The following is a 14178-nucleotide window of genomic DNA, read 5'->3' as shown; positions in this document are numbered from 1 at the left end:
TTGATTCAAAACTGCTTTGAGGGTTTTCTTTTACAAAGGTTCATGTGGGCAGATCCATACAAAAAGCCATTTGCCAAATAATAAAGAGAGACACCTACACAGGAAAGAGTTTTATAAGAGTTCACATGGCAAACAGGTTGTCTGAATAGTCTGTCAAGAGCACAAAGTGCTTTTTTTGTGAAATCACAAGTGTTGGGGAAATGCACTTCTTCAGTCTGTGCTCTGACCACACAATGCCGACCATCCGTTTTCTCTGTGCTCAGACCAAGCAATACAGACCATCCATTTTGTCTGTGTACAGTCTGAAAGAAATGGCCTGTATGCAGCAGGCAACTGGATTTACAGAAACCTGAAACAAAAGCAGAGTTTGGCACAGCAAAATGCTGCTAATTCTTCTGCAGATTACACAAACAAGTTCTCTAGACAAGTTTTGATTTGCTTTCTTCCTGCATATTTCCTATACTCATGCTGCCCAACAAAGGAAAATACAGTATAGTAAAAATAGAAAGAGATTGATGTGTTGGTTCAAGTTAAGACCAAATGCCACAAAACCTTTGCAAAATCAAAGCACTTTGGGAAAACAATGCTTTCGTTATTTACATCGGGGGGGGGGGCAGTTTGTCTGAAATTCATCTTTTCACATAAGCAAGGATTGAGAATCTTACTGTGAGCCATGATGGCTAGGGCTGATGCAAGATGGCACTTCAGAAACCTACAAGTTCTCCAGTCTTGGAAGAAAGACTGGAATAACTGGAATAAGACTCTTGAAACCTTACTGAAATGACCAGGGCTGTTGCCTGTGGACTGTGTTTTTTGCAAGCTGTAGTTTGCTTGGATGCCGGATAGTAGTCAAAACCAAAGCTGGTGTGGATTTTAATCTTTACAAAAACACCACTGTTCTAATCTGTTTTTACAGATAATTTCAGTGCTTTATTTTATATTCTTCTGATTTTTTTATTCTTTTGAAGAATATAATAATATTATTAGAGTTTTTCTTTTACAATCAAGTGGTATATAAATTTTGATAACTAACCAACTAAAATAATGATGATGCTCCCCAAACAAAAGGAACGCACTGATGCAGCTAACTAAATGATGTTTAAAAGGCCTTTCCAGTGTAGAGCAGGTGAGTCTCTCCAGAACCTTGCCATCATCAAGTCACAGTCCTGTACAGCAATAGTATACACTGCAACTGCACTGGCTTGTCATCAATAGTGGCCACTGCCAGAGAACATTCAAAGATGCCATGAGAATACCGACAGCATTCTGTGTGAGGCTAGCTTGTGGGTAACTCAAGTAACCTCTCAAGGAAACAGCTGCCTCTGAAGAGTCTAGAAAGAGCCTGGTGTGTGTGTGTGTGTGTGTGTGTGTGTGTGAGAGAGAGAGAGAGAGAGAGAGAGAGAGAGAGAGAGAGAGACTTCTTTCTCTCATAATGTTCAAGCAATATTGCACAAAATGAGAGGAACACAGTATCTGGCAGATGAGAGAGAAAAGGCAAGAAGCTGACAAGAGGAAGCCAAGATTTTTTGGAGAGAGGACAGCTAGTCTCTTTTTGTGTGTACGGTGGCTGCGCTGCTGAGAAATTTGTTTGAATTTGTCGAAACAAATACCCTTCTGTTTGCATCAGATTCCTAAAAGGGTGCCACAGGGCCTTTTTACATCATGCAAGCAACTTCGTAAATCATTATTTCATGGCTGGTTTTAGATATTTAGCTGAGTTACTGGCATCTCCCACAGACTCCGCTTGCCAGCAAACATTTCTCAGGTAAGAATCACAGAGGTGTTTGCTAGGATTAATGCTCATCGGAGAGAGCACGATTTTTTTCAAGAATGCCAAAAATAATAATGATGAAGTAGTCGGTGGAGGGAAGGAAACTTGAATTTAGTCCTGCACTTCTGAGCAGATGACTAGCACTAAGAGAGCTGCTGCCCTTCTTTGCTGTGTCCAACACCCCCATTGTCACCTAACACCCCGGCAGCCTATGTAGTTGCTTCTGCCAGCATTACTTCCTTGGCAGCTGCTCAGCTGTGCATGTGGTGGGGTGAAATCCTGACATCATTGCTGCTGGACACGGTGGCTGTTGGGTTAGGGGTTGTGAGGTTGCACCAGAAGAAGCACAAGAGTGGCAGTGGCAAGTCTCACTGATGCAACCATCTGGCCCCCAACTTGCTACTGACTCACCCCATCCCCATTCCTATCCAGGTGTCAGGAGAGTGTCTCCATCCCACTGCAAGTTCTGCTGCTGGTTGTTCATAGAGTTGTGAGTTTGGGACGGGTTGGCTGTGTGCCCAAGTCCCTTCCAATTCCTAGATCCAACAAGGATCCAATAGCTGGAATAGCCAAGCCAGCTTATTGGCAATGGCCCACTAAGTATGGGTTGTTAAGGTAACAAAGGAAGTGTCTCTCTGCCAGAGGTGAAATGGGTGGGCCCAACTCCCTCAACAGTCTGGTAGTTAGAAAGACAAAAGCCAGAGTTGAGGTGTGTTAGCAAAAAGCAAGAAGCAGGCTGGGCATTATCATTCCTTTTGGAGTGATAATGCTATAAGCCCCTCCATCATAGACTCAGGTTGTATATATGTGCAAATCAACCATATATCCTAAGACACCACAGTCTCCTTTGTCCCTCATTCCAAGGAAATTGAACTCTGTGCAAGCGTCTGGAACCTCACACTGCTTGGACATTAGGGTGGCATGCAACCATATATTTGCATGGACAGGCAGAGACCACCCCCCAACCCCATGCCATGGAAAGGGGGAGGATGTTGGGAGATTCCAAGGAATCTCCATCTGACTGGTGAAAATTAGTGGAAGAATGACTCTGAGGTTAGGCGGGAACCTCCAGGTACCCAGCATGGGAGGGGGCAAAGCCAGGTTGTATTTTAGGGAGCCACGTAGGATCGGGGGGCTGCACATGACAACACAAAAACCGCCCCTCATTTGATGTGGGGAGTGGTCATTGTATGCACAAAAGTATATTGGCCATGTCTAAAGAAACATACATGGAAATGCACAAAAAGGCTCCCTTGACCTGCTGAAATTCCTGCATTCAGGGGGTTCGACTAGACAACATTTGGGGTCACTTCCGACTCTACAATTCTATGCTTCTATGAAACACAGATGCACAAATTACATGAATATGAACATTTTTAAAATGGAGGCAACAAAGCATCATGTTTTATATTTGTGGACTATAAGATGAGGGTGGGTTTTTTTTGGGGGGGGGTGCGAGACATTGCTGGGAGAAGAGGCCCACAAAATCCTAAATGCAAATATTACTAATTCTAATCCTATGTCCAACTTTAGTTTGACACTAAAAATATAGTGTCATTTTTTTTAACTGAGTGCCTTTTAAAGGTCTGATAACATTACATGGAATATGTATAGCTGATCCCTGCAAAAACTTTCATTGCAAAACATGCTGATCATACAAAACACATGTTGGCTCTGACTGGCAACTGGGATCCCAAGACACCCCTTAAACATCATTCAAGATGTTTGAATGGTGAACATTGCAAAGTATTAAGCCTAACAGTAATTCTGCCATGTTTAGGTAAATAGGGTCTGGCAGCTGATTGGCCTCCGTGGCAGGAGTTGGCTTTATAAAGTTTCCAGATTCACACCTGGTTTTGTTCCATATATATCAGGCACTGTTTGTAGCTGGGGGCAGGTGATAAAACTTATTCATTGCTGCCCAGCCTCAAAATCCAGGAAACTTTTAAAGATGGGCACAGCGCATGCTGGCTACACAAAGTGCCAAAACAACAAAATTTATGATCTGTATTGAGTTTCTTCAGAAAGTTATGAACACCTGGAGCCTACGCATTTGCCTGGCAAATGTATCAAAGAAAGATTGTCCTCGAGTAATATATGCATAATTTATATTACTCAGTTTAAACAGCTACTGATTCTTTTCATAGGAGTAAAACATAAAATGGCAATTATTCCTAAGGATCCTGTGCAGCATCATAAATTAAGGATAGTTACATAATTTCCCATCTGTCACATATCCTTAGCTTGGGCACTTAGAGGGAGGGAAAAACCCCACACATATTAAATATAGTTGAATATGCATTACCATTAATCTTGGCGCTAATGCCACCGACTACAGTGGGAGGTAAACTGGTCCAGACATATGAATAATTTTAGCACCAGCACATAAAAAGCTATAAGGATATATCATTAATAATAACAGCAACTGCTTGGCTCTGAATATGATCCATCAGTTTAAATCATTACAATAACTCATTGTAAGAGAATTTAACCTCAGTTGCCACAGTGATGGATGAAATAATGGCACTGACATTTTGATCCTAAACCAAAATTGGCCTTACAAAAAGGTGCAGAATGGTCTGATGCACTAGGATGAGGGTTAATAGAGACATTTAAAAAAACAACAACCCAGCAATGCAACAATTTAATAGAGACTCTACTTTTGATACAACTGATATTTTGAAACTAGAAAAGGTTTAATCTCAGTTGAGTTAGAAACAATTGTCTTAGTTCAAGGAGGAAAATCCACAGATTTCCATTCCCATTTGCATAGCAATACTTATTTGGGCTGGTCTACTGAAATGATGGCTGAGGCCAATAACTTAGACAGGAATATGGAAGGCTGTTTTTCTAGAAAAAGTGGTGTCGGAATTCCTTCCTTGTTGTCTTATAATTTCAATGGCTCCCACCTGAGAGGTGCAGGAACTGAGTTCCAGCAAGTTCTGGTTGCGGGGGGTGGGGAAGCCCTGGGAATATGGTCATACGGTAAGTCACTTATACATGACTAATTCCATGTGTCTAGAACTGAAATAATTAGGTTGGATGTAAAAAATAATTAATTCCAAAGGATGAAATGTCAGAGTACACAATGGAAGTCTACAAAGGGGAAATATTAAAGTAGAGGATAATGCATTTTTAAACTGGGGTATGACTTACCTACCTCATTAGGTAACTAATCCTGTTGTCTGGAAGCATTTAGGATGCCCCTATATGTGGCTGCATAGGGATACATGTGAGCATCCTGATGCCTGCCCTGAAAGGCTTCAATACCTTTTTGAATGTCCAGTTAGAACAAGAAGATCAGGGAACAGTCTTGTCCCAGGTGGGATATCTCTCTCCAACTTGGGAAATAATTTACTGCGCCTTGAGGCAGGGGAAAAAAGCAGCAGCGATCACAGGACATGGCTAGCGCAGGTCCTGCTTGCCTCAATCATGCTCACAAACATTCATGCAGGGTGATTTCTTTTGCACAAATGCTTGTAGCTTTATATTCAGATGTGTGAACCTTCGCTACATCCCTTAGATAGTCACAGGACAACTGTGCTTCAAGGTTGTGGGGAAATGTGACAGTCATGTCTCAGGGCAATAATGTTTGATAGCTCTGAGACTCTTCTGTTCCAGGCTGAGTGAAAACAAAAATATGAATACTGCTAAGATAACGTTAATACCGGTACATCTGCTTGTCCGTAGGCATCCAACCTTATTTTTCTTTGCAGTAGATTACCCCACAGGAATGTGCTCCAGCTTGCTGTTTAGAATGTCAGGCAGGAATATTTTTCAGGAGATTTATATCTACGGAAATCCACCAGGACATGGCCTCTACTTGCCAGCAGGTTTACACCCAAAACTAAATCAAGTTACCTGCTTGAAACAACAGGCTGGTTAGAGTTTTGGCATTGAACTAGGGAGACCCAGGGTCAAATCACCACCAATCCATCAAGCTCCCAGGGTAATATTCAGCCCAGTATTATCTCCTATCCTAACCTACCTCACAGGGTTGTTGGAAGGATAAAGTGGGGGAACATACAAGTAAGCCCCGAGTCTACCATATCAAGCGGAAACATGTCTTTGTCATGTTTAACTAGACATGGCAAAAAGCATTGAAGGCAAATGTATATCACCTTAATCAGGGCAGACTGTGCCAATTGTTCCCTGCGTGCAGTGGATATATAGCCAGGGAAAAGCCGTTCGTGCAGACCTATCATTAAAGCAATGGCTGCTTAATTTTCTAGGAATGAATGGTGTCGGATCTAACACAATCATGTCTGTGCCCAGGCTTATCCTGTGCTGCTTCTATTAGGCAAAAGATGTGTCCATAGTCAATGGAGAGGAAATTCCCTATTTCATTATAAGATATTTACCTGTTTTTCCTGTACCTTCACGTTGTGGCAGCTTCTCATTTAGGGAACCTAAAAGGTTGGAGGAGGGGGGGGGGAGGTGAATTAGAGGAGGGGAAAGCAGATGTGTGATCAAGATCCACACAGTGGGTGGGATTCACTTAACAAGCCCCGCCAGTGGAAGCTCTGTGCAAAGATTGCCATTTGTACAATGATGCTTCCCACCCTCTTCCCTCTTGCTCCCGAAACTGACTCCCCCAGAACAGTGCATGGGGGAGGAGAGGGAGATCATTCTGTCTGGCAAGCTGAAATACTTATGCAGACAGAGCATTCATCATAGCGTGACCATTGATTTCCACCTTAGACTTTTAAATCACAGTCAGCACACTTCTAAAGGACATGACTTCCTTCAGAGAATCCTGGGACCTAGAGTTTTCCCCTTGCGGAGCTACCATTCCCAGCACTCTTAGTGAACTACAGTTCCCAGGATTCTTGTCAGAAGCCATGTGTTCGCAAAATGCACACTGTCAATCTGCCCCAAGGAGAGCGAGAGCAAGAGCGAGTTGGCAACCTTGGCAAGGTTGTGGTAATATATAAGAACTGAGGAGGGAAAGTAAAACAAATGATTCTGTGAAGCACTTACAGGATGCCGTTCTCAACTCCTATAGTGCTAAGTGCATGAGGAAAAAACTATGCAGAAGCAAAGATTTTTGAACACAACTTCAGGGGAAATGTTAGCTAACAACCATTGCTAGCTAACCAAATGTTAGCTAACATCACATTTCCCTGCAACCATTTAACACCTGTTTCTAAATTTCCGTTCCGTCTCCCAAGGGCTCAGTGGCTCTGGAATTTCTTTCAGTTCCCTAAATGTTGATATCTTGACTTAGGGAGCAGTAAAAATGTCTGTGTTGCATCTGGTACTTTTCAGCAGACAGTTTGTGGGGGATGGGAGTATTTATCTTTATGCTGTCTTTATGCTGCCAGGAGAGCACATTTGATTACTCTGTACCTCTCAAGTTGACTGGTTTTCTTACAATAGTAGACTAATGGGGGCAGGGGGAGCACTGGAGAACCTGTGAACTGTAATAATGCTTAGTGCCCATCGTCTAAGACTGGAGTGTGCAAAGTTGATTTTAATATTGGTGGCCTAACTGTTTTTCAAAGATGGATCAACTGTAGCAAACACAGCATAGCCTCATTTATCCAAACAGCCTTGTCCAGGAAACAGTGGGAACATGCAGATAAGCAGGAGTTCAGATGCACAGGAATGTTGCATCCATAGAGTTACACTGTGACCTACATGAGCTCATGTGGAAGGCAATGAGTTAGATAACAAATAACTGGGATTTCAGTTAATCTGCAAGAACAGTGTGGAAAGAGTTCAGTGGGTGGCATAATGCAGATAGACTTCAGTGAATCTAGTGAGGATTCAGGGGAAATACCAACAGGGTGTGTAGTTTAGCTACAGGCAATTTCTAGGGGTACATCCAAGGCTATGAAAAAACCCACTGAAGGACCAAAATGTATGAGAACTGAAAGCAGGATTCACCTTATGTAGGGCTGCCCTATGTCCAGAATTTCCTGGTCGTACCTGGAATACTGCAGCCAAAATCAGTGTCCAGGCAGATTATCAGGGATAATCCGGATTTATGGCAACCAATGTCTGCAAAGTTATTTTTGCTGATTTCCCTCAAAAAAGCTCAAAAACGTCCACTTTATTTGCAATTTTGCAAGCTCAATGACTTTTCTGTACAGATTTTCACTTTTTGAAAGATGGCAACTCTACCTAATGAGTCCTATTAGTGCAAGCCCAGCATGAGGTCTTTCACCTGTGCAATGGGTTCCTCCCCCCCTCTCCCCATGATCCAGGTGCACTGAAATTGGCTTAAATTGGGGGAGAACCCTTAGAATAGTGGTAGGGGGAGAGGAAGGATTGTTCAGCAATGTAGAATTCTACCTACAGTCTATTGTATCACACCAAACCAAGTAATTACCTTATTTTTCGCTCTATAAGACGCACCAGACCACAAGACGCACCTAGTTTTTGGAGGAGGAAAACAAGAAAAAAAATATTCTGAATCTCAGAAGCCAGAACAGCAAGAGGGATCGCTGCACAGTGAAAGCAGCAATCCCTCTTGCTGTTCTGGCTTCTGGGATAGCTGCGCAGCCTGCATTCACTCCATAAGATGCACACACATTTCCCCTTACTTTTTAGGAGGGAAAAAGTGAGTCTTATAGAGCAAAAAATACAGTAATTTATCTTCTAGGATCCTTGCAGAGGAAGAATATGGGATGTTTTCCCCAACTCCATAAGGTAATGAATTTTAAATGAGTATTACACAAATAAAGCTTATTTTTAAACATGGATCATGTCCATGTTTTGTGCAAGAAACACAATCCACCCTACCGCCCAAGTAAGTATCATGGATGACCAAATATAAATATAAAACAGACTGAATTCTGTCTCGTAAAGCATCCAATAGTAAACCCATCAGTTTGAGCTTTTTGTGAAGATTCAAGGCTTTGAGTTAACTCAGAAGTTCAATGCTCTCCACAGTTAAAAGGGGTGAACTTTGACTAGATTGTGCCCACTTAAGGATTTAAAAATGCACTGGATTTATTGGAAAACCTTCATCCACATATGTTTTTTATCACTGTTGCCCACAGTCCCTGAGCCCATTGATCTGACCATTATTGTCTTTGTGAGAGGCGGGGGCTAAGATCTGGGAACCAATTTTATTTGCTTATCAAAAGGCAATTCTAGGCAAATTATCTACTAGAGTAACCAAGGCAGTTTCTGCCCCCCCCCCAAAAGCCAAAACCAAACTAGAAGGGATCTATCAGTATAATCTAAGAAAGCCTGGAGTTGACTAGGCACTAGCCACTTGGGGGAGAGAGCAGTATTTGATACTGCTTGGATGATAATCATCCAAATCTAAGTGATCCAACAATAGGTTTTTCCATAAGGCATGTACCACCACCTCTTTCAGTATCAATGGAACATGCCTCTCATTCAGAGATGTTCTTTGCCCCAGTTTCCAGATATCCAGCCCAAGAAGCTACCATAGGCAAGAGTGGGGGGAAGTGAGGTGGGGCAGTGGGGGAAAAGAAATGCAGGTTTGTTTGTAGGGCCACCTTAAACCTTCATAAACCTTGACAGTGTGTTGGATCTCCAAATGCCCCCATGAAGTGGTGTTTGGGGCATCTTAGGACTTAGAGGTGAAACATGGAATTGGCTGTTTGGCTTGCAAGACTGCGGACCAAATGGTGGGTTGAATTTGGGATTGGATTTGATCCCATGTGGGCCTGCCCTAAATATTGGTCTGAGGTCATTTAAGTTTTGCACGGAAGATCTATAAAACTACAATCTTCTTTGAATGACTTCAATAGGAAGTTAGTTTGCTGTTTGAAGTACTGTTGGCTATTATGTTGGGACATGAGGTTCATCCAAATCCAAAGTTCATAACTCCACTCAAATGATGGGAAACCAAACCACATGGAATCCAAGAAGGAAGAAAAATCATCTAATCCAGTGTGAGGCTTAAAAGCCAACCTTAACAGAGAATTAGTTGAGCTTTTCAGGAAAGCTGAAATGTCTATCTATGAGTGTAGGAAATTTCCATTACTGCACCAGATGTAGGATCTTTTCTTTCCCGGTAAACAATATGTTTATAGCCGGATTAAAACAGTCAAATGAAAAGTTGAACAGATTCTTTTAGACATGATATATGTTTTTACCTGGGCAACGTGGAGTTTTATGTGCTACAGCTGTACCACTGATGGGACGACCATTGGAAGTGACACACCAGCAGTAGCCTGTGTAGCTGTGGCACTGAACCTGTCAGAAAACAACACAAAGTATATGTAACGGAACATGCACAGTTTAGTGTTTCAAATTTTCATTAAAAACAGTTTTATCAATTAGCTGCTATACTCTGCCATAATCCTCTATATTGCTATTAAAGGTAAAGGGACCCCTGACAATTAAGTCCAGTCACGAACAACTCTGGGGTTGTGGTGCTCATCTCACTTTACAGGCCAAGGGAGCCGGCGTTCGTCCGCTTCCGCAGACAGTTTTTCCGGGTCATGTGGCCAGCATGACTAAGCCGCTTCAGTCCTAATACCCAGAGTTTTATCTAGTGTCAATGACCTCCTTTCCCCCCCTATAGGACATGGGATGCAATCTGGGACTCAGCTGAGAGGGGACAAAACCTGATGTTCACCCCAGACTTTGGAAATCAACAAGGACACATTGAGTCTTTAACTGTACTTTCAAAGCATAATCATGTACTTTCTCCCAGATGGACAGGAAAGAGCTGAAGAAATATTGCTTCATAATGTTGTTGACTATAGTCAAGTGTGAGACCCACACGTCACACAGTTCAGTGGCCTTAAGCTAAGACTTCAGGTCTGACTTTCCCAAGTTTATAAAGGCATATATATTCCTTTTAGCTGTTTTAAAATATGAACTGTGACATCAGAGCCAACCCATAGTTACTCTAAGTCAGAAAAATGAGCTGTTGCAACCAAATGCAACAGACATAAATCTGAATTGATAGACATGCCAGATAAAGAGTCAAGAGTTTTCAGCCAACCTGGCTGTAAGTGCCATCATCGTTGCATTCTGGAATAAACACTTGCTGGAACTCCTTGCGTGCTTGTTCCTGAGTGTACTTCCTCTCTGCCACACATCTTGAAAGATCTAAAGAAAGGGAGGGGGAAAGCAATACAATGTTAGTGCTGTGTACATCAGAATACCATAAAATAAAATAGGTGTGAGTGATGCCGAGTCCATAGGCTGGCTCTGCACAGCTTCCTTTGGGTTGTCAGTTTTCTCCTTGAATATTCAGAGCAAGTCTTCAGCCAGGGAAATTGAGGAAACACCCAAAAGGAATATAATACTCATCCTTTGATCCAGATGACCATGAAGTATACTTTGAAAAATTGTATGGATCCTTGCTCCATTTTTGCAATAACAACAGCCACACATGCTGTCTGATCGGCCTTAACGTACCAGAAGGCCTTTTTTGGGGGGGGGGTACTGAATATAACTATGCCTCTGAAATACAGCTTGCTTGAAAAAACAACAACACATATCTCATTTGTGGTTAATATTTCTCTGTCATGCCAAGTTTCATACATTTGGAGGGGGGGTTGGAATAGAAATGTGTTCGTCTTGTAATGCTCAGGCATCTATTGAATCAAGCAGCAGTCCCCCTCATCCCATTAAGTTTTTCTCTGGCTTGGGTCTTAATCTGAGCCAGAAAAGGGCCCCCTGACCTTGATTCTCTGTCCCCTATTCACATATCTGCTCTGACCATGGAAACTGCAACAAGAGTAGTAGCAGCGAAGGAGCTATAAAATGCCTCCCACTCACACCCCGATGCCAGAGACACTGGCAAATGCAGTTTTCTACATCTTCCAGGGTCACTGAGACACTAAGATTCCAGGAAGAAGGAAAAGGAGAAAAATGGCTTGGCCTTCAGTACTTCTGCTGTTGCTACTTCTGTAACTGCCACTAGACTGGGAAAATGACAAAGAAATATGGTAACCAGAAAGGGCAGTACTTAGGCATGGAGTGGGGGAAGGATTAGGGAACCATGGTGTGCTCCTGATGATGTCATCAGAAGGACAGCAGAATTCCTGAATTTTGATCTAGGCATGAAAAATCAAAGCTGTATTTCCAGTCTTCCAGGAAAATAGTTGACTTTACCAGCACCAGGACCACAGGAATTTGCCCAAAAGGAAAGAAAAAAACTATGCACTTTTGCAAGCATCATATTTAATATTGTAAAGACTTCTATAGCCAATTCCTGTTACTGTAATTAAGTACTGAACTATTAAAGTCCGTTATGAATATAAGATCTGAACACCAAGTAGAAATCAAATGGATTCATTAACTAGCATACATACTTAATTAATGCTATAAAAATATCTGATTCTGTGATGAGTTCCCTGCTCCCCTGGATTCACAGTTCAACTTACTTTGAAATCCTATGAAGCCTATCCTGAAATCCTTACCCCATCATTCTCCACCCCACCCCCCACCCCTGCCCCAACAGGACTAGGTGTTTTCTTTCAATACTTGCTTCTGTTAAAACTGTTGAGTATAATTGGTTTAATTGACACTAAAATGGGAATGTTTATCTGTATTGGTGAAAGGGTTTAACTGGTATATTCCACTGAAGCTAAAGTACAACAAGAAGAGCTCTCTCTCTCAGCTTTAACTGAGTTGATAATTAATTAATTGTTGTTCTCTAGCAGCTAACATGTGAGTGATTAACCTTAGATCATGTGAGAACAAAGAAAAGAGCCACCATCCTCTCAAGATGGCGAGGCTCCATGGAGTAGGGATGTAAATGAAGCTCTCCAGGTAAACAGCTCCAAGCTAAAGGGGCTGGAATGCAGGAAATGAAGAGACACAGACAGACAGACAGGGACAGAGCAAGAGCGAGGCTGCTATGTTTATCAGCTCTGATTACGTTAAAGTTATTTCTAATATGCTGAGCCTGTGCTGGACACCTCAAGTTATTGTATGGATATTTTTTATGTGTCTTTGATGGTTTTGTTTTTGAAGGGAGTTCTGCAAGTAAATATTTAATTAAACCTATGGCCTTGGTAATGTTTTTCTTCCAAAAGGACTCAGTTACTGTGCATCTAGTCACTTCAAACTGCAACATTAATATCTGTAATAAAAAGTGCATTTCGTTTTCTTGGACTCCCCAGACTCCATGAGTCCTTTTAAAGATATTTGGGAGGGCTTATTACATACACATATATGCAATGTTTTTTTTTCTTTAAAAAATAAAATGTTTAGGGGTACTTTCATTTCGACTCAAGAAAATCACCATTTTATAGCTCAAATCGGGGAAAATAAATACAGTAAATGGACAAAAGTACAAAGAATCACAAAATGTTTAGGGGTATGCATACCTCTGCATTCCCCCAGAAAAAAGCACTGCATATATGGAAGTTCAAAGGCTTAGCACTCCTGTGCTTGAAACTGCAACACTGGGGGAATTTTTAAAAATTCAGTTTAAATATGGACAACATTTAATGACAAATTTCTGCTTTCCAAAAAGCGAAACTTCCTACTCTCATTAGAAGTACATTTTGGTTTTTGGAAGAAAAAAATCCCTCATATCTGAGGCATCTGATGAAGTGGGCCCTAGTCCATCAAAGCATCTGCCACAATAAATCCATTCATCTTTAAGGTGCCATGAGACACTTTTTCCCCCTATAAAGGCCAGTTTCTTAAATTCACACCAAAGGCTCTTGCTGTAGTTGGGCTGTGCTGTGGTAGTCAACTGCCAATGTTTTAAAAAGTAAGAATAAAATACAACTGCTTTGCCCAGCTTTCATACCGTACGCCTTATCCTAAGCTTATAAGTTTGCTTATACATTACTTACTAGCATGTGGTTTTAATGGAGAGAGTGTTTCAACTGAAAATAAATCTCTCCTTTGGTGGACTTCTGTCTTCATTTTTAGTGCAGCATGTGGTTTAAATGTCAAAAGGAAAAGTGATCTAAATTCCAGGACGCGAGGGCTCCAATCCTCAACGCACTTTGTCAGGAGCAAGCCCCACTGAGATGCATTTCGCCTATTCTCCCAAAGAATGTGTGAACGATTGCATCCAAGCTCTCTCATACAAGGCTGATAGTATTATAAATCAGTTCTTATATAGGAATTATCACTGAAGGGTGCCAGAGAGATGAATTCCTATAGATTTCCCCTGACTGAAACATCCTTCTTTGCAGTCTATCTAATATTCCAGGAGTTTACAGAAAGTTAAATCTGATGGAACATGACACCTGCAGTCTAAAGTTTCTGGAATTATTCAAGCACAGTGTTATGTACTGAGCTTGGATCCTAGGACAATAGGCAGGTAGGATCTTAGAAGGCAGCAACCTGACTGGTCTGTAGGAGCCGCCCAATCCGGCTCCAGGAGGAAGTGAATCAACAACCTGATTGGCCTGCAGGAACAGTCAATCACACAGGACTCATTGTGTAAATAATGTATATATAGCCAGAGGTTTTGGGGGAAAGCACTCACTCACTGTTTACCA

At 41.8% G+C, this 14178-nt stretch overlaps 1 protein-coding gene across 2 annotated transcripts in view; it reads right to left on the bottom strand.

Annotated features, from left to right (window-relative positions):
* Positions 1-14178, bottom strand: part of SMOC2 (SPARC related modular calcium binding 2) — a 134501-nt gene that overhangs the window by 62539 nt on the left and 57784 nt on the right. The window contains exons 1-4 of one of the 2 annotated variants that reach the window (XM_081855870.1): positions 13522-13934; positions 10707-10813; positions 9850-9949; positions 6133-6180 (exon numbers count right to left, since the gene is read on the bottom strand). In XM_081855870.1, coding sequence (XP_081711996.1) covers positions 6133-6180; positions 9850-9949; positions 10707-10813; positions 13522-13759 — 493 coding nt within the window. In that variant the 5' untranslated portion in view covers positions 13760-13934. Of the gene's footprint in view, positions 1-6132; positions 6181-9849; positions 9950-10706; positions 10814-13521; positions 13935-14178 lie in introns of those variants that run through there. The other variant, XM_081855869.1, reaches the window with a different exon arrangement.

This window comes from Podarcis erhardii (genome assembly GCF_964252035.2).
Source record: "Podarcis erhardii genome assembly, chromosome: 3".
NCBI classification, from domain to species: domain Eukaryota; kingdom Metazoa; phylum Chordata; class Lepidosauria; order Squamata; family Lacertidae; genus Podarcis; species Podarcis erhardii.
The sequence above is the reverse complement of the archived record's forward strand: the minus strand, read 5'-3'. Positions and strand labels throughout refer to the sequence as shown.